The sequence below is a fragment of the Fistularia commersonii genome, chromosome 29, assembly GCF_037954325.1.
Source record: "Fistularia commersonii isolate RoL2024-O1a breed Wild chromosome 29, RoL_Fcom_v1.0, whole genome shotgun sequence".
NCBI classification, from domain to species: domain Eukaryota; kingdom Metazoa; phylum Chordata; class Actinopteri; order Syngnathiformes; family Fistulariidae; genus Fistularia; species Fistularia commersonii.
Window position 1 is genome coordinate 10195131 of NC_141312.1, and position 24608 is coordinate 10219738.

General features: G+C 36.5%; 1 protein-coding gene across 2 annotated transcripts; it reads left to right on the forward strand.

The window, feature by feature from the left end:
- Positions 1-3312: 3312 nt before the first annotated feature.
- Positions 3313-14458, forward strand: pitx1 (paired-like homeodomain 1). 2 transcript variants are annotated; one of them, XM_086177152.1, is made up of 5 exons: positions 3313-3412; positions 4475-4529; positions 9256-9405; positions 10978-11180; positions 13265-14458. In XM_086177152.1, the coding sequence occupies exons 2-5, from the start codon at positions 4484-4486 to the stop codon at positions 13811-13813; spliced, it is 948 nt and encodes a 315-aa protein (XP_086033278.1). In that variant the 5' UTR covers positions 3313-3412; positions 4475-4483; the 3' UTR covers positions 13814-14458. The 2 variants fall into 2 exon arrangements, with proteins under 2 accessions (XP_086033278.1, XP_086033279.1); XM_086177153.1 differs by lacking the exon at positions 3313-3412 and adding an exon at positions 3424-3441.
- Positions 14459-24608: the final 10150 nt, after the last annotated feature.

Here is a 24608-nt window from a genome sequence, read left to right on the forward strand (position 1 = left end):
AAACCACTCCTAAGTGATTCTACATATGAAAGTCATACTTTCAAATGTACTTCTTTTGAACAAAAGCTAGCCTCACATTAGGTCATTTAATTTTCTGAAAAATACATATAGGGTGGGTTTTTTTTTGGAAGAACATGTCATGTGTTTTTTGAATGCATCATAAAGATACCACTAAGCGGAGTGATGAATTATATTTTTGGCTTTATTTGTTTTTTGTTTTTTGTTTTTTTTGCATTACCTCTTCTGTTTAGGAATAACTATTTACACTGCAAAGGTAACCATCAGATTCTGGCCACAGGCACACACCTGCCCTCTCTTCACACTCATATCAAACAGGTAAAATAATGCCTCCACCTATTTAAAGACAGAAGAGATTAGTCTACGATCTCACCTTCAGGGTACTACTTAACTCCTCCAGTCAGTCAATGAGTAATCACAGTATTTTCCTCCCTGCCTGCTACTAACATGTCCGATTGAAGTGATAAAAGCATTTGTGTGAGTGTCTGCGTATGCAGGGGGCTTTGTCTGTCAGTGTGTGTGTGTGTGTGTGTGTGTGTGTGTGTGTGTGTTTGAGAGAGAAAGAAAGAGAGAGAGAGGGAGAAAGAGAAAGAGTGAGCGCAAGAGAGAGAGAAATATTTTTACCTCTTGTTTTTTTTCTTGTTTAAACAGCCACACTTCTTCTTGGTGATAAATAAGATAAACATATAATTATAAATATGTATTATTTTTATTGACTACTTTTTAATATACAAGCATATCTGGCAAACATTGGAAAACAGTGAACAGTGAATAATTCAAATCCCTTTTTTTGTATTGACCAATAGACATGAATGTGTTTGTCATCTGTGTCAAGTGTGGCAAAAAACAGTAGCTGAATGTGGTACAAAATATGATAAATGGAGTTATAATTGTAGCAATAGGTTAACATGTGTATTTCCTAAGATTATTAATTTTGATCATATTTTACATTTAAAGAGCCATTTGTGGTTCTCAAAGTCAAATCAAGATTCTAAATCATCAATTTTGGTTGTTGTTTGTGTTCTACTTGTATAACTGTTTATTTGGTGTTTTGTTTTTGATTTTCTTTTGCATGACATCACCGCAGACAGACAGACAGACAGTATTTCGAAACAGGAGTCAACTGGGAAAAAAAAAAAGCAGCAGACGTTAGAAGAGGTGACAGAACCCTGGTCTGGTCCTGATGTGAATAGGTCTGTCTGTGCCCTGGAAAGAGGCCCGCAGCTCTCCTTTAATCCCCCTAGGATCCCTCTCTCAGAGCCAGGCTTTTCTTCACACACAGTTCTTGGCAACATCAAAAAGAAAGGCAAAGGGTGGGACAGTATTCAACAGTTCTCCCTGTCTTTACCACACAAATGTTGTGGTGCTTCATTAGTGGGTCTGGCTAAGCGTCATTTTAGTTCACTACAAAGATATTGTCTACTTTGCATGCTGTCTATTATTGCATGTAGTATCTCGGAACACTGTCACATCTGTTTTTAGCTAATCAAATAAACAAAAGATTTTTCATTGTTTTCTTTTTTTTTTTTGTCTATCATCATTGTTAAGTCTGCGTTTCCTTAGTATTTCAAATTGAACTCATTTTCAGGTTGTGTTATTTTTTTTGTCCATGTACATTAATTTTATGTTCAAAAAGATACATGTTTTCACTATTATTTGAATGTTGCAATTCTTTGTTTCAATTAATATAAAATCAATTTAATATTACTAGTACAACTACAAAACTACTGCAATTTCTGTATTACTACAGATACTGCTGCTACTGCTGCTGCTACTGCTCCTGCTGCTGCTCCTGCTGCTGCTGCTACGACTATCAACAAAGCAACTACGATTACATTTACCCTACCACTGCTATTACACCCACTACAACTACTAATATTGCTACTACTACGATTAATATTATTCATATGATTCCTCTTCCTCTTTTTCCTCTCCTTTCGGCTTTTCCCTTCAGGGGTCGCCACTGTGAATCAACCTTCTCCATCCAACCCTATTTTCTTTATCCTCCTCTCTCACACCAACGAACTTCATATCCTCTCTCATTACGTCCATTAATCTTAGTATGATGAATAAATAATAATGATAATGATAAAAAAAATCATGTTTTGAACAAGAAACTTTTAATATTAGAGTTTGATCATTACATGTAAAAGTGTCTTAGTGTTACCCATTTCACTTACGCACCTTTCTTCATGGCAAGGTACTCACCATTGGGACTACTAAAACAACAGCGGATACTACCACAACTAGCACTACTGCTCTTAGTACACCTGCAAAAAATACCTCTATTGCTGATACCTATCATCATTTTTAGTTGTTAACATAATTACCATGTCAGTGCAGTGAGGTGACTTGATGTTTTTTTGGGGCTGCACAGATATATAGATGGTGAATTTGGTAAATTGTGCCATGTAATGGGGTAGGCATGTATAAATGTATACTTCTGCCAACACCATTTTGACCATGTCAGAAGAATGAATGAACCTGCAAAAACAGTGAAATGTGATTTTTTTTTGTAAATGAACAGTTTTTTGTAAATAAGATTAAATAGATCAATAAATCATCATCATCATCTATAGGTCTTTCACAAGAAACTTTAACCTTTGTGTATATTACACACTTTTAGAATTTGAAAATGTTACTTTTTGCCTCGTTACTCAGACATCTAGAGCTATTTACGCATAGAAGATCCACAGAAAGAAATAACAGCTTAATTTGTTCCTTTGATTACAAAGAAAAGACAGACCAAAGCTAAAACACAAAAACAAGGAGTGATCATCTAGAAAAAAAAGAATAATAGTCGCTGTTAACGTGTAAATTTCTCTTTCGAGTCCGACTCTACATTAGAGAGATTCTTTAAATACACACACACACCTTTAAGCATCATCTTAACTCGTTAAAAAGCAGTGTCGGCAATGCCAAGAAAAACAATTAGTAATAATAAGAGTGACGAATAAAACCTGAAAGTTAAGTAATGTCAGAATCTGAAAAACAGAAGAAAAATAAGAAGAAAAGAATAGCCCTGGTGAGATGGGGTGAAATCATTGTGAAATCATCAGACCGAGGGTTATGATTAACGTTTCGGGGGGCCGGGGAGGGGGAGGATGGGGGGGGTCACGGTGTAACAGAAGGATGAAGAGATGAGCGACGTGGGAAGGAGAAGGGGATCGACAGGGGTTGCGATTTCATAATGACGTCATTTGAGGTGGTCGGCAGCGAGCTGGAGGAGAAAACAGAGGCGGCTGTGCGTAAACGCATCCAAAGAGACTGTTACCGGGGACGCGTCTTTTACGCGCAAAAACCACGCTGAAGTGGATTTTGTTGAACATCTGCATGGGGAGATCCTGAGGCTTAATTTCCTTATTTATCGTTTGCTACTGCTGGTGATCAATCGGTGAGTAGAGCACACAGCGTGTCAGTCAGGTCAGTGTGTTTTATAACTTTTTGAAAATATATGTGCTTGGTTGAGGATCTCGCCTTGAGCGTTGCCAAAATGACGCACGCGTTGGTTTCAAAACGATAAAGAAACTTTGTTGTTGGTTTTCGTGTTTGAGCAAAGTGTGATGTCAGGTTATTGGGGTCAGAAAGCCTACATAGTTCGTATTTATGCGTCCGGACAAAATTGATTTAATGTCAAACAGCTTTTTACGTGTAATGACATGTTTATTAAGCAGCGTTTATTCTCTGTTCCATTTGGCAGAAGCTAAAATATGCGTTAATGAGTGACTGAATTCATCAACTAATTCACGCGCATTACTGGATTGCGCGTACAAAAGTCGCGCGTTAAATCCAAGGTTGGTTCCAAATTGACAATATATGAAATAATTTTTTAACATACATACACATGTATATGTACATCAAAAGGAATATATATGTATATATTCCTTTTGATGTTCATATACATATAATTCATTATTGGGGACAAAATGAAAAAGGCCCTCCCTGATTCATATTTGTTCATATTTCCCATTACCAATGTTGTTTCTCATATTTTGATGATTGTTATATTTGTTATTGCCTTTCCTTAGTTAATACAAACGCTATTTATGAAGTGTCCCTTTTCACACATTTCTCTTTATATTTCCAATTACCATTCTTCATTTGCTAATTGTACTTTTTGCACTTGTTGTAATGTTCAATTTAGCTTTATTTGGTTATTTGTGAAGCAATTTGGATTAACTTGTCTATGATTATTTGGTCATTTTTCTAACCCTCTAATTTTGCTATTTTTAAATCTATTTGTAAAGTCTCGAATGATTTAATAAAAGGACTATTGCATTAAATTTATAGCTTAGCTCTACTATAATAACTTTCTTTTTGAAAAGTGACAAAGCTCTAAGATTTGTATCTTTACACAGTTTGGTCAAAATGAAACCAAAAATGTCTCAAGGATTCAATGGGCAAAAAGACCCCGTAATGCATTCTTCACTATGTTTTTTTTTTTGTTTTTTTTCAGGCAACTGGAATGGAACTGAATCTGTCGAAGAATGTTATTTCTTGTCGGGAGCCAGGTATGCCTTGCAGGTTTAGTTCAATCCACAGCTTATTTTACATTAGGATATGTTTGTTTTATTTTTTCAAATCTTTCTAGATAGATAGATAGATAGATAGATAGATAGATAGATAGATAGATAGATAGATAGATAGATAGATAGATAGATAGATAGATAGATAGATAGATAGATAGATAGATAGATAGATAGACAGACTTTAGTCGTCACCTGGGGAAATTCAATCATTCATACCTTAAGATAAAAAGCATGCAGTCGATACTAATAAAAACAATAATAATAACTATGATAATACTAGTGATAATAATAGTAATAGCTCTACTAACAATACCAATAATAATAACAATATGGTAGTAATATTAATAATGTGTCCGTGTGTGTGTGTGTGTGTGTGTGTGTGTGTGTGTGTGTGTGTGTGTGTGTGCAGATGTACAATGTACAGATGATGCGTCGGAAAGAAACTGATTCAGTACAAAAATTATCAAACAGGAAAATTAACTAGAGTGAACAGATGGACCAAGTAAAAATTAATCAAGTACATATACATTTTCTTGAGTTCAGATTTTCAAGAGGCTGTTTTCCCCGTGATGGGTACTGTTTTATTCATACTTATGGGGTTGTTTGTAGATTGTTAGGTTCCAGGTCAAACAGACCTTGAACCCAGCAGGGAAACTATTACCAGGGCAATAATCAGCTCTGTCCTTCTCCAGTTACTGACCGTCTCCTCTTACTTCCCAACTGCTGTCCATCCTTTGAATGCACTCGCCAGACTTACTTTTCTGTTACCTTTGTTTTTTGCTCCCAGGATCACCTCCACTGTGCATGGTTGCTTTTCAGTTGGAAAAAAAAAATCAGCAGTAGTGTGTGAAGAGGGGTGTTGGTGGACTTTATTTTCTCTTGCTGGAGAAAAATATGAGTGTTTGCATTGCTACTGACATTTAGCATGTCCTGCCAAATGTAAAGACTTTTTAACCCATCCATCACACGCAAGTGCACTCCACAGTGGAGGAGGATCAGCATAGAGGGATGCAAGATGGGGAAGCTGGTCATTTAGATTACACCCATTTATCAACCTGTAATATCTGCTGGAGGACATAGGAACTGTCATCCCCGCCTTGACATAATCCTTCTTTCCTGTTAATCTTATAATATTCCTCTGGGAGTTAAAGGGTCAGAGAGTTTATCATGATTGTGTTGTATTTCAATTCCAGTGCTGTTGTGTTATTCACAAGAATACACTTTGATTATTCAGATCCATGATTCAAAAGTTATGGATTTGTTCAAACATTGGGATACAATCAAATTCTTCAAGATATATTCAAAATTGTTCTCTCTTAAGAAGACCTACATCTGCATTAGTTAACATTAGTGTAGCTACATCTGCACTAATGTTAACTGCACAATTATACATCAGACTCACTGATCTTCATTAATATCTGCAATAATTCAATTTTCACATTCGTCAGTAAAAAGCACCTGCTGCCCAAATAGGATGAAAAGGTATCATTCAACTGCAAACCAGAAAATCAGTAAGATTTTGGAGAATTGAGATTTAAGAGGCACTTTTAGGATCACGAGGAATTTGGAAATGTTTTCCCACTGCCTCCAAGAACTTTACAGCTTAAACAAATAAAACATGCTCCAATAACCACTCCAATATGTTTTTTTTAAAAGTAAATTAAAGCAGCGCTACTCTGAAATTGCACGACAATTGTTACTGGGAACAATAAAAGTAATGCTCCATTTATACCTATCTATAGATTTAGAAATAAAGCATACATGAAATACAGCTCAAAAAGTTTTGAATTATTGAATCAAGGGCAGGCATTAGAGTAAAACGATCATGCAATGACAATAGAATCAAACATAGGATCACTGGATCACAAACAGTGATCATATAGACATACAACCACTCAATCTCATATGAACATTGTCACACACTAACCTGCTGCAAACAGGAATGGGAAGAATATGCAAACACCTCATTTCTGAGAGGCATGAGTGCTGATCCCTGTACCACTATTAAGTTCAAGTGTAAAATTTGATCAATATTTTTGAATACTTGTTCATACTCTGTATGAACTTTGAAATGATATACCTCACAATAAATATGAGTGTATCAATCACTGATTGTGAATTTTGACAGCATCAAGCTTTGTTTTATTTTATTTTTTTCAGTTGTTTTTTTTCTTCTGGTATTTTAGATTTTCCAGAAGTCTAAGATTGAAAAAATCTTTTCAAGGGTTTTCTAAATCTTCCTCGAGTGTTGAGATCCAGATGATATAACTAATAAGAAAGTGTGAGTAGTGAACAGTGAACAGTGTTGTGCTGTGAGTTAACCTCCTTCAAAAAATGAATAAACAGAATAAAAACCTGCTGATAGGGACAGGTACACTTGGATTTGAAGGTTTTTGTTACTACATAAAAATTCACAATCTTTAATTAAAATTCACACCTTGAGTACAAAAGTCTGTAAGGAAGTATATTATAATATTGATTATAGGTACACTTATTGTTTCAAAATGTAGCACAAGTCTTTACATGAGACCTTCTTGTCCGACAGCGGTCTCTGGAAGATGCACTAAAAAATGTAGATGGAAAAAAAAGCAAGTGATTGTTGACAGCTTACACAATTGTCTTCTGAGAGGGCTGGAGGGGGTTTTCCGGTTGGACGGGGATCTCATGTCAAAAGTCGCTGAGATACAATGGCCACAAACGCTGGAGACTGGCGCCGGGGACAGTGCGAGTCAGACTGTTAGGCCTCAGCCCAGTCACATTTACCTGACACATACAAACTATAGGGCCGCAAGAAGTTCGGAGGTCAGCTGCTCATATTGCATGAGACCGGCTTGAAATAAAAACCTTCGACTAATTTGAGCTTTCAGTTGAAGACATGGATTTTTTTTTTTCCATCTTAAAGCTGACTCTACGGATGTTCTTTCAGTAAAATGAGTTTGGCATTCTAGAAAAGAATATAACAAAAATACAATAATAATAATATTTTATTAGATAATTATATATATATGTATGCATGTATGTATGTATGTACATATATATATCTGTGTGTGTGTTTATGTATATATATAAAACTGAAAACCCCATAGGCTGAATTGTTTGTATTTATTTGAAGGGTAAAAAAAGACACTCACACACACAAAAAGGTTTTTTTTAATCAATTTATTTATTGATTTATTCATTGGGATACAATATCGAACTCCATAGTTCTGTAGTGTGGGCCGTTTCCTGGAATTCAGTTATACAGTACATTCCTCGCCATACCTTGACAACGTTCTAGAGACACATACACTTTCTGAAACCAGAAAAAAAAAACTTAATATATAATCAAACATTTCTCAGCATGAAATAATTCTCATCAATTCTCATCAAAGGGAAGAACCGCCTTTTTAATTCGGTGGACAGATAATTGGGTCCAGGGAGGAAAACAAACCATCGCTCGAATTAAAACAAGTGAACATATCGTCTTTTCCCGCTGCAGAGCCGAATATGCGAGGCCTCAATTGATGCAAAACGGAATAATATTACAATTTTCAAGAAATTAACATTTGTCAAAATAGGCCAAATTCATACCAGTCCGCAGCACTGAGATCTGCGATTGAGTCAAAGTGATGCCCCAGTTTTACAACGACTGCAAACTTCTAATGCGCATTCAAGCACGGAAAGCTACATACAACTGTTGTCCAAGTTTAAAAATGATTATCACAGAAAATCAATTATGTTTACAATATCGTGTCTTTTAGAACACATTTGACAGTTATTGGTGTCATTTTGCCATCGCTTCAGCTGTTCAGGGACTGCATTCCAGATGGCGCAACCTCAAGGGGATTCTAGCGCTAAAATAGCTTTCTGATTTGGTTTGGTTGAAGCTCAAATGTTGTTTGGTCGGGAAAGTGCGATGGAGGAACATATTTTTGCCGTTAAAAGACTGATTCCGGCGCAAAAAAAAAAAAAAATAGTGTGTTTTTGCGCGTTTAGTCAAGGGGCCCGTTGAAAGTCGGATCAACGACCCCAGGACACCAAAACATCGCACTTTTCTCCCCGAATTCACTCTCAGTCTTGAAACTCACAACAACACACACCGATAATGTGTTATTAACTTGTTTATTTTTTTTTATTTCAATCTAATATGTTGCTTTTAGTGTTCCATTTGAAGGACACAAAGGCTGATCCATGCGCGACCGAATTTTTAATCACCTTTTTTTTTAATTCAAATATATATATATGTGTGTGCGTGTGTGTGCGTGTGTGTTTATATAACTTGCCATCAGACTTTTCTTGCTTCGGTTGATGTTTTTCTCGCAGCGAGCAGGCTCAGTGGGTGGGACTCACGGGTTTTGGGGAGGTTTAACGCACCAGATAGGTGGGTCTCATGTCTTGGCTTCCTCTTGATCGAAGCGCCCAGCTGCTTTTAACGCAGCGGAGAGAAGTTTGCGTCAAGCTGAAACTGCTGCACAAAGGGGGAGAAGCGGTTCTATTTTTTGTCTATTTCTTCAAATTCGTCTTTGTTCCCCCCCCCCCCCCCCTTTTCTTTTTCTTTTACCCTCCCCGTGGGAAGATTGGAATTCTTGCGGAAATCGTCCCCACGCGGTTGCGGCTTCTCATGTCGCCGTGTGGCCGGTGGATTGCTCGTACTGTAGACATCGGGAAAGCTTTCGCTCTGCACCCGGATTCATTTCGTTTCCCATTTTTACACATCGTTTTCCTCAAGGTGGGATGAATTTGGACAGAATCGCCGAGGCGGTGAGGGCGCCGCAGACCCGAGATGTGGCCCCCGCGTTTCATTTACCGAGAACTCCAAACAGCTCTCGGGGAACTTTAGAGAACTCAAGCAGTGAATCTTCAGACACAGATTTGGCAGGTAGGCCCAAAACATTTCTTCCTCTGCCTGATGATAGTATAAAGAAAAGTTTTTTTGTTTTTTTTCTTACACTAGACTCGTTTTCGAAAGGCTTTCGGGAGGAGATATCTGTGCCAAATATATATTACTAATATAAAACTACATATTCATAATATAAGAAAGTCAGCCCTACCTACATATATAGTATTTGAGTATGTTGAAGCCGAATTATATGAACTGGATATCCGTTAATATACCTTTTTTTTTTTTTTTAAACATCACGCCCCATTTTGATTAATAGTCCCTTCTTCGTGAACATGCGCGTACAAGTCGATGAAGAAAAAAGAAAAAAAAAAGAAGAGTCCAGTTTTAGGTGCAATTACACCACTCAGAGGCCATCATTTGGCACGATAGACGGCGGTCTGTGAGGGAAAAATGTGCAGAACAGCCTGGCCTGCCTTCAACTACTGCATTAAAGTGGAATATTAATATTGGGCCTTCAAAAATGGAAACTGGGTGTCAGTGGCCAGATCTCTTAGATACGGATTTTCTTCTTCAACTTTGCCACATTAGTATTTTTTTTTTCTACACACCTTTAATTTACAATTTGGTTAGAATAGTTGAATTTATATCGCCGCTTATTTGAATTATAACAGTTTTTTAAGCGTGGAATAGATGCGAACACGTGTCGGAGCGTCGCATTAAAACGAGGCGACGTTATCGGTAGGGTAGTACAAGATAAAAAGCAGAGGTTATATTGTATCTAACACAATATAAATGTATTTTAAACAATATATATTCAGGAGTTGAATAATACTTTATTAATACAATCAACATTTGTAAATTTTACCCGCGCGTCTGTATCGCTTTCGTTCTTTTTTCTTATCTATTTATTGTATTATTTTATTTTTTTGGCGTGTGTTTGTATTTGGTGTTTTTTTTTTTATTTGGCTTTTTGTCGTTGATATTGTTGGGGGGGGGGGTGTTCGTTTTAGTATGCATTATTGTTTATTATTCCGGACAAAATGGTATTTTCCGTTGGGGTATAATTTACATACTTACATACTCACATACAACTTACATACTTCCGGCACAGCTGCCTGCCAGAGTTTCTCCTCACCTTTGAGTCTCTTTTTCCTAAAATTTCTTCTTTTTTTCTATTTACTTCTCTTCCTTCAGCCGAAGGAAATATTCAAATCTTTGCACTTTTTAATACCTTAAAACACTTTATAGCCTCGACTTTGACACTTTATAGTTTTTTTTTTTGTATTTCTTATTCTCCCTCCTTCCTACTATTATTTATTATTGTCATGTTTTACTTAAAACTCTGGCACAACAATTTCCTTTGGGATAAATAAAGTTATTCTTATTCTTATTCTTATTCTTATTCTTATTCTTATTCTTATTCTTATTCTTATTCTTATTCTTATTCTTATTCTTATTCTTATTCTTATTATTCTTGATGGGACGTATTTGAAAGACAGCGCGAGAGATGGGTGACGTCTTTTTTTTTTTTTTTTTTTTCTTTTTTAAAGAAAAGACAAAAGGAAGTATCCAGCTCGAATATAACGTCTTATGATTTCTACTCAACAGAAAAGCAGCGTAACGCTGAACTCAAGAGCGACGATGGAAACGCGGACGATGCCAAGAAGAAGAAGCAGCGGCGGCAGCGCACTCACTTCACCAGCCAGCAGCTGCAGGAGCTGGAGGCCACTTTCCAAAGGAACCGCTACCCGGACATGAGCACCAGGGAGGAGATCGCTGTCTGGACCAACCTCACCGAGGCCAGAGTCCGGGTAAGCCTGCAAAAAAAAATAATCCGTAATTTAATCGAGGGTTAGAAAAAAAGACAAACAAATGAATGTCTGCTTTGTTTTGGGAGGAAGCGCACGAACAAATATGAGGGATTTGAAATTTTCGTTGTTATAAACTGGTGAGCCGGCAGGAGAAGCTCATGTAACTTAGTGTAAATTTAAAAAATCAACTAAAAAAGAAATCCTAAACACCTAAATGCAATTTTTATGAAGGCCACGCAACTTTTTCTAAAAATAACCGACTCGCCGCTGATACTGACATCTGACTCGATGGTTCTGTGTAAATATTCCACGTCAACAAAAAAAAACAGACCGATTTATCAAGCATTTAAAGTTTTGTGTTTTTTTTTTCATTTGTTTTGTTTTGTGATGTTTTTCCCCTGTGCAAACTTTAATAGAATATCAAGGAAGAAGTCACTGTCACAGCGGCTACTTGTTAAGCCCTTTTTGGGGGAAAAAAAAAAAAAAGTTTTGTTTTTTTTTATGCGTAAATGCGCGCCTCACAGGTTTATGCGCCAGGAATACGCAAAACACATTTCAAATGTAGGTTAAAAAACAGAGCTATATTCAAAATGTTGAAGAAATTAAATGGACTCGGAATAAGTTAAGAAAGATGAACTCCTACCGCCAAGAATTTAGGAATTTCAAACTGTACAGCATTTACTATTTTAGTAGTAGTGGTAGAAGTTGGTAGTATCACCAAGCTGTAACATATGTTTTACTTTTTAATAGGGCAAAAAGTATTCAAAAGGTGTGCTGGTTTTTCATGGGGTGTGTTTCAGATGATGTGGCAGCAATGTTTGAGATTGTTTTACCACTGCATGCTTGCTTTGTAACTTTCAAACAAATTTTCTTTGTATTTGTGTTTTTTTGCCCGGCCCAAGAGGGTGTAGTCTCAAAGGTCTTTTTTCTCAGCAACCCATCCACCAAGAGACTAACAATAGAGCACTTGTAAAGTTTTTGTCTTTAAAAATTATTTGACGGAGGGAGAAGGTCCTCGCTTTGTTAGGATGAGATCCAGACTTCTGTAAACAGCACGTCTGTTTCACATTGATCACAAACTGACCAGGATACATGAAGGTATGAGTTTATTTTTACTTCTTGGCAAATATGTATTATTTGACGTTGTTCTACTACTCTAAAATTGGGGAACATTTTGGAGCAATGTGTCAGCACAGCATTTGTTATTCATCCATCTTGTTTGGCACTGTGAAGGTCTAATAACTTTTTACTGTTGAATACACCTTTGCTGTTCTGGGGAACTGTTTGATTTAAATTTGATTTCAAAAGAACTTTTTGGCTGAATTATGTTTCATTACACACCAGCACGCATTTCTCATCGGCTGCCAAGGAAGCTCAGCTGAATAAAAGAGCTATTGGATGGAGAAATTGAGGGGGTTGCAGGTGAAATAACATTGAACGCTAGCTCAGAAAAACAATGTGGCTTTCATGAGTTTGCCGGCGTTGTTTGAAATACTGTTTTTTGAATTGCGGAAGTGAATTAGTTATTATATTTCACTTTATACTGTCCTTCATTAGCTACGTAAATGATTGTTCTATCCCGGAGAGATTTGCATGAATGCTGTATTTATTTTTTTCCGTTCCTCGAAATGTTTGCACCGTTGTTTAAAGTTGCATGTGTCTTAATGTAAAGAAACAAATACAGGAAATGCTTTGTTTTGTTTTTACTCTGTTGTATTTACAAACTGTTTTAAATGAAATATTTAGACATCTGAGAACATTTAACAGATACAGTTGTATAAAAGCACGGAGCCACAAATTCTGACCTTGATTATGAACATTCTTTGAGGGATGAAAGGTTAGAGAAGCATCTAAAACATATTAAGGCTGTATTTGTGTCATACTTCAAAACATTTAAATAGGTAACACAACTCAATTAATGAGACTTTGAAACGAGGTAAATGTCATTTTAAAGAAATGATGGGCTTTGCTGTGTCGAACCATGTCGTGTCGATTTTTTCGTCTGGTGTTGTCAAGTTGGGTCTTTGGCGTTTCACTTTTTTCAGATGATTTTCGCAGTCCTTTTAACAGCGTTTGTCCTCCAGGTCTGGTTCAAGAACCGCCGGGCCAAGTGGAGGAAGCGGGAACGGAATCAACAGATGGACCTGTGCAAGAACAGCTACCTGCCGCAGTTCAGCGGTCTGATGCAGCCTTACGACGACATGTACCCTGCTTACACCTATAACAACTGGACTAACAAGGGCCTGTCCCCAGCCCCGCTGTCCACAAAGAACTTTACGTTTTTTAATTCAATGAGTCCCTTAACCTCTCAGTCCATGTTCTCGGCGCCCAATTCAATTTCTTCCATGACCATGGCTTCTGGGATGGGTCACTCGGGTGTGCCGGGGATGCCAGCCCCAGGTCTCAACAATATCAGCAACCTGAACGGGATCGGAACGACCGGCATCAACTCGGCCATGTCGTCACCGGCTTGTCCGTACGGGCCTCCTGGCTCGCCGTACAGTGTTTACAGGGACACTTGCAACTCCAGCCTGGCGACGCTTAGACTGAAATCCAAGCAACATCCAACCTTTGGATACGGCGGCCTCCAGAGTCCCGGGTCAAGCTTGAACGCTTGTCAATACAACAGCTGACGGACCAAAAATGAGCCCGAAATGCATAGATAAAAGAATATCTAATGAAGTGATACCTTGTAAGAGCTGATGGGCCGTCGGATGCGGAAAGGAAAGACAGCTGGACCAGTTGCAATCATTAACACATGGAATATGCGGGTTGTATGTTTACCATTGAACTTGCACAGCAATTGAAATGTCCAGTTTCTTTCAACTTTTTTTTAAATGAACAAGACTCGTTACATTGCTGCATTGTATATACATAAGTGTAAATATATATCGTATGTCCTTTTTTTTCTTTTTTTCTCTTTGTTTTGAAAGCTCTCCAGGGGAGAAGGGAAGTCAAACAGGAAAAAAAAAAACAAAACTAAACCATAAATCAAGAGTCGTTATAGATGTATTCTAACCGATGTTGTACATATGTCTTCTGTCAACTTTTTGTTCAAATACCGAGTACCCGCGGCCAGTTAAGTGACAGCTCTTACGAAATGTTTTTTATTTTTGCCTGAATGAAAATCATGCATGTTTAACTTGAGTGCTACGTGCTTTTGTACAATGTATGATTTTGCAGAAGTAAATTTATTACTCTCAACTATATACAAAAGGTGATTTAAAGTCTTCGTGTGTTTATGGTTACATGTGTACTTCAATAAACTCCAGCAAAAAGAGGCTTATTTCACTAAGGCCGCAGTGCACCGGCTTTCAACCGGAGGAACATAAAGTAAATAGATAAAGCGCCTTAAATCCTCAGCCTTATCATCAACACAGATTACTCGAGAAATATGACCCCAAACATGTAGGAATCATCGGGAGCTGACGGTAGTCTATTTGAGAATTCTTCCCATCAGATCAAAAAAATTATTTTAATCAGACACCAAAATACACTTATTTTGTGGATGACAAAAAAAAAATCCAAAGCATATACACATGACATTGAAATTAAAATGAATCTAAAGATGCTAGAAGAACTCGATTGTTGCTTCAACATTCGCTGTTGTGTTTTATTTTGATGGGGAAGATTCTAAAAGCATCCAGCTTTGGTCTTGTTTGAATATCAAGCCACCGCTATAGAACCTCGTCTTCATCAAATAAAATAAAAACAGAACTCAGTCTCGACTACTCCCTTCACAACCTTCAGGACATTCTTGAATATTAGGTCAATAACCGGTATGTCATGTAAGGTACAAGAAACACAAAAAATTATTAGACAATGAAATGTAGCTTTAATTTAAAAAACTGAATCCCTGCAAAATCCACCTATAAAATAATGCATATAATGTATATAAATAATGTATATGATAATGCAATCCTATGGTATAAAATATCCTATATGTTTAGGGAATCACATTTTTTCCCTCTTACATCGCATAAATCAAAACTTTCTTACCCTTTTTGGTTTTCCATTTTTTCCCTTTGTATTCTCCCAGTAAGTGATATATATATATTATATTTACATATACATACATGTAATATATGTATGTATATATTTATATGTATAATATACATATATATGTACGATGGAATATGTTAGTTAGAGTAGGTTAACTTGAACTGTGATACTAAAAAAAAGTGTTTTTTTTTCGTTCATCTTGGACTATATTATATCATTTCCGTTTTTTTTTCTGTCTCTATCCTCTGCATTTGTATGACAGAGGCTTTGTACACAAATGAGAATTCAACAATTATAAATAACTTCCTCATGGTAAATGTTTCTACCCAAACCTATTTAACCTGGAATTTTTTAAGTCGTTTTGACATAGTTATTGTACATGACCTACAACTGTTACATAAAGAATTGATTTTATTTGAATGATGAGATGCGTTTTGACGTGTAATATTTGTGTCAGCCAAACATAATAATTTTAAAAGAAAATTTTGTTGAGGTGACGGTTTGAATAAATACAAATAGAAAGAAGAGGGAAGAATCTGGAGCGCAAAGGTCCGTTCATGCGGCGGCTGGGCGGGCGCACACGCGAAGCCGTGCGCTTTCTCTTGGAATTACGCAAAAAAGGCAGTACAAAAATTCAAAGTAAATCGTACCAAAAGGCAGTCATTGACATATTATTTTTATCATATAATATATCACTAGGTTTATTTTGGTGCAAATCAACCTTTTTATACGAGCTCGCTCATTTGTGAACGTTTATTAACCTGGAGAGCAAATTAAAATGTGAACTTTACAATTTCTACATGCAAGAAGTAACATCTACCCTGTTCATTTCAATTAATTTGGTTGTGTACAACTAAAAAAGAACTTGCGAGAAAGCGTACTTTCATAAACGCATATAATTTAAGTAATGGTAGTTTTATTGCACATATTGACGAAAAGGTCAATTTTAAAAAAATGTTTTAACTGAGAGAAATGGTCATATTGTCGCCTATCAGTAAAAATGGGATACACGGTCCCATTGAAGAGTTAAGTGTAAGCAAATGTGCTGCCTGAAAGCCAGTCACTGCAAAGCTTTTCATTTTGCCAAGTCGTCAAACCTTCTCTTAAGCTGTCGAGGAAGAAAAAAAAAAAGTTTCAGAATGAAGGCCTCTCTTCAGTTATAACTGCTTTCTGTTCTTTCTCGTCTTCGTTCCTGTTCAAGTCGTCTGTTCCTCAACTTCCTTGCACGTTTGCAAATTGTAAATAAGCCTTATATTAACAAAAACCATAAAAACAACAACTACTACTACCATAAACAAGAGGAAAGCTATTCAAAAGAGAAGTAGTTTTATTCCATAAGCAAAGAAAATAAGTGATAAGTTGTTTGCAATAAAAAACAATAATAGTTCTCAGAACGACGAAATTGATGATGTTCCAACTTATCAGTTAATAAGAACACATGGCTTATTAAAAAGACAGAAAATATTTTTGCAATTGTCATGAAACAGCTATCACAAATTGCAATTATTGATGATAAATATTTAATCCTTCCAGGTGCTACTTTTATTCATGTGTCTCTTTGGCGTTGTGTCACTTGGGTGAAGCCTAGCTGTGTTAAATATGAAATTAATAAAACAAAGTCAATCGGTTTGTGTGACCGTCATATTAACACCGATCGGTAGCATAAATGGATACTTGAAAATAAGATTTTGGTGTGCTTTAATCCACCAATGGCCAAATGGTTGATCAAAATAAACACCTGGATATTTCTCATTGGAAAGAAGCCAAAATGAATTTATAATATTGTGTCTCAAGACCATAAAAGACAAACAGTCACAACATAGTAATGCAGGGTGGTGTTAAATACTGTGGTTAGTCCCACTGTGTGAAAATTGTCTGGAATAGATTAAAATGATATTAAAACCGGGAGTTCTCAATTTTCCTGTCCTAGCACCCACAAAAATGTATTACAATTCTTTTTTTTTTTATATATCATCGATTTAGATTGTGAACTGTTCTTACAATGACAACGAAATTACAGAAAGCAGCATAATCGTGCAAAAGTAAGCACCCCTGTCTATGATATCCAGAATGATCTGTTGTGCTCTCTGGGTTCTCTGGCCTTCCTGCAAGGGGCAACCACGTGCAGAGGTGTGTGAAAGAGTGAATGGGTGTTTGTCCCGCTATGCGATCGGCTGTTGACAGGCTGAGGGTGTGACCACGCCTCTCGCCAAATTACCTCCAACTGCGTAGATAAGGAATGAATAAATAGTACAGTGAGCCTTAAGAAACCTGCAGATACCGCTGATGGAGCGTTGTTTCATGTCGATGATATTTGGGAAATATGCTGACAAGCTAAAACAAAAAATAAATGGCGAATCAAAAATGTAAAGATAAACTATCTTTTTTTCCAGCCAGATATTTGGCAATTATCAGCTTGTTTATTGTTCTTCATATTTTGTAACTGTTATGGCTATGGGTATTTGTAAGTCGCGGTCATATTTGATTTGATTTCTGAAAATCAACTTCATGTCTGCCACACTATGCCAGAACCCCACTTTGGGAACCCCTGTTCTTTAAAAGGTCGTGCAGCAAACACACACACAAACACACACTTGTTCAAATTGCAGCATATAGAGGAATTTTTGTCCACTTTCCCACTTCTCATTCTGGCAAACCTGAAGCAACCTGTATCAAGTCCGAAACTCAAGCCCATCCACTGTTGGGTCAAGCTAAACCGTCCAAACCAGGGCACAGTATAGCCTTTTGATAGTTATTAGAAGCAAGGGTCTTTAAAGAACTCTAGCAACATATCAATGTGTAGAGTACTAAAAATCTAGTCGTGGTTATAAAATCCGAACTCATTGACGTAGTTTCTGAACATACGGCAATACTGTTTTGTTATTACTTGTTTGTCTGTCAGAAAGTCTTGCCCATGGAGAGAGAGAAAGATAGACAGAGAAAGAGTAAGAGAGAGGGATCCCAAGGGGAAATTAAGAAAGTGACATTAATGTTTAGAGTAAGAAGCGTAGTCATTACATTGGCTTACTACGTGAACAACAACCAAAACCTGTCATTCTTCATGCTATTCTTTGTTTAGTGGGCATAGAACTCACAATTTTCACTGGGAGAGGTCAGTGGTCTGCAGTCCAGGGCAGACATAGCTGAGAATTCAATTGAATGAGCAGTTGCACCGGTGCTTCCACCAAAATGTCTGCTCTTTACGATTTGGTCATTGGCTGGAACATAGCAAACATGCCAGAACTGCAAGGTGTGTGTGTGTGTGTGTGTGTGTGTGTGTGCGTGTGCATGTCACAGAAACAGTCCAGTCAACAGTTACAGATATGTCTGAGGTTGCGATAGTGATGTGGGAAGGTTAAAGTAAGCATTGTGTAACCTGTTTGTGTGAAGATAATTGTAGGCGTGTATCAGTGTTATTTTGTCAGACAATAATCAAGAGGAAATACTGTCACGAAGCACATTCCTCTATGCCTTTACTTATGTGCTTGCTCACTTTCCCTCTCTTTTTCTGTCTCTCTGTCTCGCCCAGACTCTCTAGAATCTCTCGCTCTCTCTCTTCTTCTCACCCTCTCTCTTTACTGTTTCTTATTCTCCCTCGCTCTCTTTAACACATAAGAACACTTTTTGTTAAAGGTGAGATGCTGCTTTTGTCAATTAAAAGACCTTATGAAATTTCATACTAGTATAAAATTACAACAGTGACACCAAATTTAAGTAGTCCTTTTGAAAGATAAAATGTTAAAAATTAGCTATGATTAAGAAGATTGAGGGTTCAAATATATATCCAAAATTGAAAAATAATTTTAGATTTTCTCAGGTTCATTTTGGTCCAATTGATCTCCCAAATATAGATTTTAAAAGTATGACCCAAACAAAAATAATGTATCATCAAAGACACTATCTCTTCACGTATTGATTGATTATGTACAGAAAATGGCATTAGGGCTTGAATTGAAATAAATTGAATGACTTGCAGGTTGCCCTTTAACTGCACGGTCTTTGAGATTTGTGATTATCTCAATTCTATGTGTGCTGAGAAAATATAGTTATTACTGCTTGTAACCCATATGAGTACATTAGAAATTCTAACAGAAGTGAAATATTGCATGGTCATTTTATATACAACAACCTCATAGTCCAGTTGTTTATGAGTCTATGCTTAAAAGGGAGTTGTGAGTGGATGAATAGAGGATGAGATTTACTGTGCAAAAGAAATACACTTATAATTAAAATTAGAAATTATCTGGTTTCATTCTGAATCAAATGTTGAATGTAACTCTTCATCTCCCTCAGTTGTTGCTTCTTTTTGATAAAATCTCCACGAAACACAAATCATCCGAAACTACCGGCCCATTTTCAGCAATACAGAGGCAATTAATGTGTCCAACTTTTGTACACCAAACCCTGACCTCACTTTAAACACCAAGGGTGTTGACTTTGCCACAGTAATGCACAGTGTTGTTCAAATATGCTTATATATTGTCGACTTTATGAGAGAATCCTGCATCCAATACAAACAACAGTAGGCTGAAATGATAAGGAATATATTTATCATTTTCTTTTAAGACCCAAGCTCCTGTTTGGTATGAATTGTTACTTTATCTGTCCTATGTGGGCTTATTAGGATTTGATAATCATAAAAACTAAGCATCATCTTTTGACACGATTTAGTTTTTGCGGAAATTTCACAATTTCATTAGGGCACAATAAGGTCAGCCCGAATGTGATGTCGAGTTGTTAGCCCCATTTGTGACATGCTAAAATTTTTAGCAAATATCATATTTTTAGCTACAAAATATGATATAAAATTCTGGATGGACATCAATCATTCCATTATCATCATTTCAAAACAAGGCAATGTGGTTAACATAAGTATTATGTAATACACCTTGCTATTTTTCCCAATATTTAGTCAAGAGCCATTCTCATTTGCTTATAAAGACTGAAAATTCTTTACTTAAAAAAAGAGCCTGTGGGCACAAGAATGTGTTAAATAATCTTCTGAACACTGGAATTTGACCATTTTCACTGTAAAAGTGATGACATGTAAAGCAATAAATTCTGGGAGCTATGATAGTAAGCATTGCAAGCTTAACGCAATAAGGATGTGGGTATGTATTTGTTTGCACTTCTCCTTTAAAATAAACTCCAAGAGGCTCATTTGTTGCTTTAAATTACCTGCAGGCGTGAAGATGAGTGGTTTTGAAAGGCTGTCTATACGTCAGCCCTTTAATTTACTGCACCCGTTAAGTTTTAAGGTTAGCTCCTCCCCCAGTCAATGTTTTATATGATTTTTTAATATTGTTACAACTTTGTGAAATTGGATGTACCCCTTGCTATATCTCACTGTGTAGGGGGACGGTACATGCCCATGGTGTATGCTTGAACATAAGCCATGATCATATTTTTCAAAAAAAAAAGGCAAAATTGATCATAAGTATTCAGAAACACCGACTAGTTTAAAATAAATAACTGTCAATTGTCACTGTCAATAGTTTATATTTAAAAATTTGGGAGGCAATGAACAAATAACAGTTATGACTCAATAGAAAAAATATTTTTTAAAACAAAAAACAGATGAAGAACTGAAGCCCTTTTATTCAGTGATTATCTGAAGCACATCTCCTGCACAAAGGGTTGCCTGGGGACTTGGCCAAGCCGTGTCTACATTGACGGTTGCCACTTAATCATAGGCCAATGCGCAAAGACTTATAACCATGCATTCTCTGAATTATGACTTAAAACAAATTAGAGTCTGAAAATAACCTAATGCATGTCTCTGGACATTTGGAGGAGCCAGAAGAACCTGGAGAGACCCCACACTGAAACAGGAAGAACATGTAATTTCTATACTGAATGACATATGTCAGCCACTGGAGTCAAACCAAAACAGAGGTAAAAGTTTACTAAACTTGGAAAAAAAAAAAAATCTTATTTTGGGATTGCAATCTTTTTTCAAGCTGTAATTAAAACCAATATGTCATTCAAGGAAACGGTTGTTTTAGATTTTTGAGGCTCACAAAAACGAGCCATTCAAGTTTCTCTGTGCATTTTAAGTTCCTTTTTGGAGTCAAGTACACCTTTATGGCTTATCAGCATTGACTTTTAGACCAGAGATTGTGAAAGCAATTTTGAGTCAACACTGACTTTTTATTACTTTATCCTTACTCTGCAATATCAAATAGGTGCCAGCTCCCAACTTCCTTTTTTTCGCCACGGAATGAAACCATTGATTGCCGTTTCTTGACTTGCTGAATGTATTGACTGTTCAATTCCTCTTTATTTGTTCCTCTTTATTCTATTGTTCCTCTTTATTCTATTGTAAGTCGCTTTGGATAAAAGCGTCTGCCAAATGCAATGTAATGTAGTGTAATGTAATGTAATATTTGTCTATTCGGTTTCTTCTTTTACTGGCAGCATAATTATTTTTCCATTGCCGAGAAAATAATGAAACTTATATCAGCCGGACTAATTAATTCACCTATTCTCAATGGTATTTCTCCTTCATCTTCCAACTCGTAATTGATTTTTATTACTTTCACAATCTGCCTCAGCTAAATTCCCCCAACAGACAGTTTCACTCCTCTTCATATTCCTACATTTGTCTATCTCTGACTATTTTTTTGGATGAGTGTGGAGAGTGCTTGAAGGCTTGGCTGTGAATTTGTACATCAAACATAAAATGGATTTATAGGCCAGAGTGAGGGGAGTTGACTAATGGGAGGCCTGCTTGGCAGCCTGCTGCTTCTCGCCATCACTTGAAGCAAATTCGGAAATGAGGCGACACCTGACCTGGTCTGGGCCAGCTTGTCCTGGCAGAAATGCCTGTCGGGGCAGTTAGAAAGTGCCTCTCCTCTATCCCTGCCTCAGAGGCCTGGGAAGTGCTAGAATAACAACTACAATAAGAAGTCGTCAATAGAAAATAAATCAGTGTTTTTATTGTGTGTTTGTACGTTTTTGACGTTTCAGTTTACCAGTGAATTGCTTGGGATTGACAAGGAGGAGCAAAGCAAACAAAACCACTGAAAGTGTTTGGAAATTTTTGGAAAAAGCTTTTTGATTCATGGTTGCAATGACAGAAAGTCTGGTGAAATGTAATTGTCTACAAAACAGCTGTAGAAATAACTGCTCAGCAGTTTCACCCCAAAACAGGAAACAAACTGATGGACTAATAAAACAAACAAAAAAAAAAAACTTAATACAAAATATTGTCCTTGTGAGGAAAACTCTTTATGTCAACAATAATATTTCACCCTGCTTTTGGTGGATCCAATATCTGAATGAATTTAAGAATTTATACCTAAACTTGTTTTCTGACAACGCATTTGTTGGCGATTTGTGAAAATCCTGGAGAAAATTCATTGGGGACAGTAAAGGAATCTATTAACGCTTCACAATAATTAAATCTTTTGCTTCGGTCGATGACAAAAGTTTGTATGCTGCTTCAAGGTCTGTCATCACAAGACGACTTATCGACAATATCGACAAGCTCTGTCTGAAAAATTGTTCATGTGGCAAGACCGTACATTGGCTACCATTATCTTTTAGAAACTGTTTACAAGTATTATAACAATTTCACCCTCATCATTTTCTTTCATGTCAAGTTCAAACCCATTCATTAAATTCTTCTGCAACATCTCTTAAATGTGCCTATTGAATCGCTCAAAAGTATAGAAGAAAGCAGTGGATTTAGTATGCCTGTTTTAGAGCGAAAGAAACAGAAACGTATATAGAAACTTCAAAAGTCTTGAGCCTTATATACCCAAGTTTTTTATATATATTGCTCATTGTACTAATTGTTTTATATTTTATAATTGCTCTTAGTGTATTATTTGTCTGTGATATGTCAGTTTTGCTGTTTAAGGACAGACTTGAAAATGGGTAACTAAAAAACATAACGCTGACATAGATATGTGTTATCGTCCCTGTTGTGAAATATTTCATTAATGCCTAGATTGTACAAGTTTGTACCCCAAGGGGACTTCAGTCATCTTATATTAATGTAACCTGTGAGTGTTTATGTTTACTTACAGCATTGTTCCTAAGCTTTTTCTCTCAGTTATTATGAAAAAAGAGGAGAAGCTTTTCAAATCATCAAACAGCCACCAATGTAGTAAACAATGTTATATACAAAAGAGACATTTTCAAGAAAAAGCTTCAGCCTTGCAGTGAACAAGTGGCTGTACGTGAGGTGAAGTGGGTCATTTTCTAATCAGAAATTTCCTGCAAGTACAAGAATGACCATGAGCATGTTTATAATGCAATTCTTTTAGAACATGTTGCAAGGTTATCACACTCTTGTCATGCCTAATATATATATATCAGTATCTTTTGTTGAGCTTTTGTACTACTAGCAAAATAAAAGATGGATGAATAATGTTGGAATTTATCACATTTCTACTCAAAAATAATGAAATTAAGGGTGGCACAGTAGCGTGGTAGTTAGTGCTACTGCCTTATAGACATAATGTCCCCAAATGATCCTGAGAGGGGGCCTTTCTGCATGGATTTTGCATGTATTCCCCGTGTCTCTGCGGGTTTCTTCGAGGTTCTCCAGTTTGCTGCCACAATCAAAATGCATTAGACTCTTTGAAATTGATAATATTTATCTTTGGTTGTGGACAATGTATGTCAATCTGGGTGGCTTTCCTAAGAGATTGTGACAGATAATATGATAATATAGCAGTTTAAGAGGCTTCAGGATGTGACCTTAAATTATCTGAGGCCTTATCTATGGTACAAACATATTCAACATATGGTGCTCTGTGTAATTGTTTTCAGTGATGTTTTGCACTTGCGTGTGACCTCCATTTCTTGGGCTCAACATACAATACCACTTTTTATGTCCCAACAAATAAAGGTTTAATTGCACTCTGTAATGCAATGCAGAAGAATTTTACTGTATTTAATTTCCTTAAGAATGTTTCAGGAAGTTTTCTGATGATGAATCACAGAACAGCAAATAGTTTGGCTTATTTGACATGAGCTCCACTAATGGAGACTTTGCGGTGTATTCTTATTAGTCAAAGCATTATACAATCATGCAATCTTTTTGATTCCTCTTTTTTCTTTTCAGATTCAGATACAAACCTTTAAAAGACGTAGACTGACTCTTGGATTGGGTTAGAGCATTGCAATATCTTAGTCTTCTTCTCTGCAAAAGTTATTCAGATGTGCCCTGAGTGATCTCAACAAACAGTTCCCCAGCTGTGCTGTATTTTAGTTTAAAAAATAGCATCAAAAAAGGTGATCATGCTGCAAAATGGCCCAAATATGACAGCATTATTCAAGCTACTGAAATGTTCAAAATTGGAGGAAGGTGTAATAATTGTCAGGTTTAAATTTTATTGAAATGTTAATGTAGTTGAAAGGTCCTCTTAAAGATTCCTTGAAAAGACAAAAAAAAGAAGAGTTATCCATTATCCA

Bases quoted from the DNA above. Each gene is read 5' to 3' on its own strand.
- pitx1 (XM_086177152.1), top strand. From the start codon at position 4,484: ATGGAACTGAATCTGTCGAAGAATGTTATTTCTTGTCGGGAGCCAG. The intron at 4,530-9,255 runs GTATGCCTTGCA...GTTTTCCTCAAG, and splicing joins TATTTCTTGTCGGGAGCCAG to GTGGGATGAATTTGGACAGA. The intron at 9,406-10,977 runs GTAGGCCCAAAA...TCTACTCAACAG, and splicing joins TTCAGACACAGATTTGGCAG to AAAAGCAGCGTAACGCTGAA.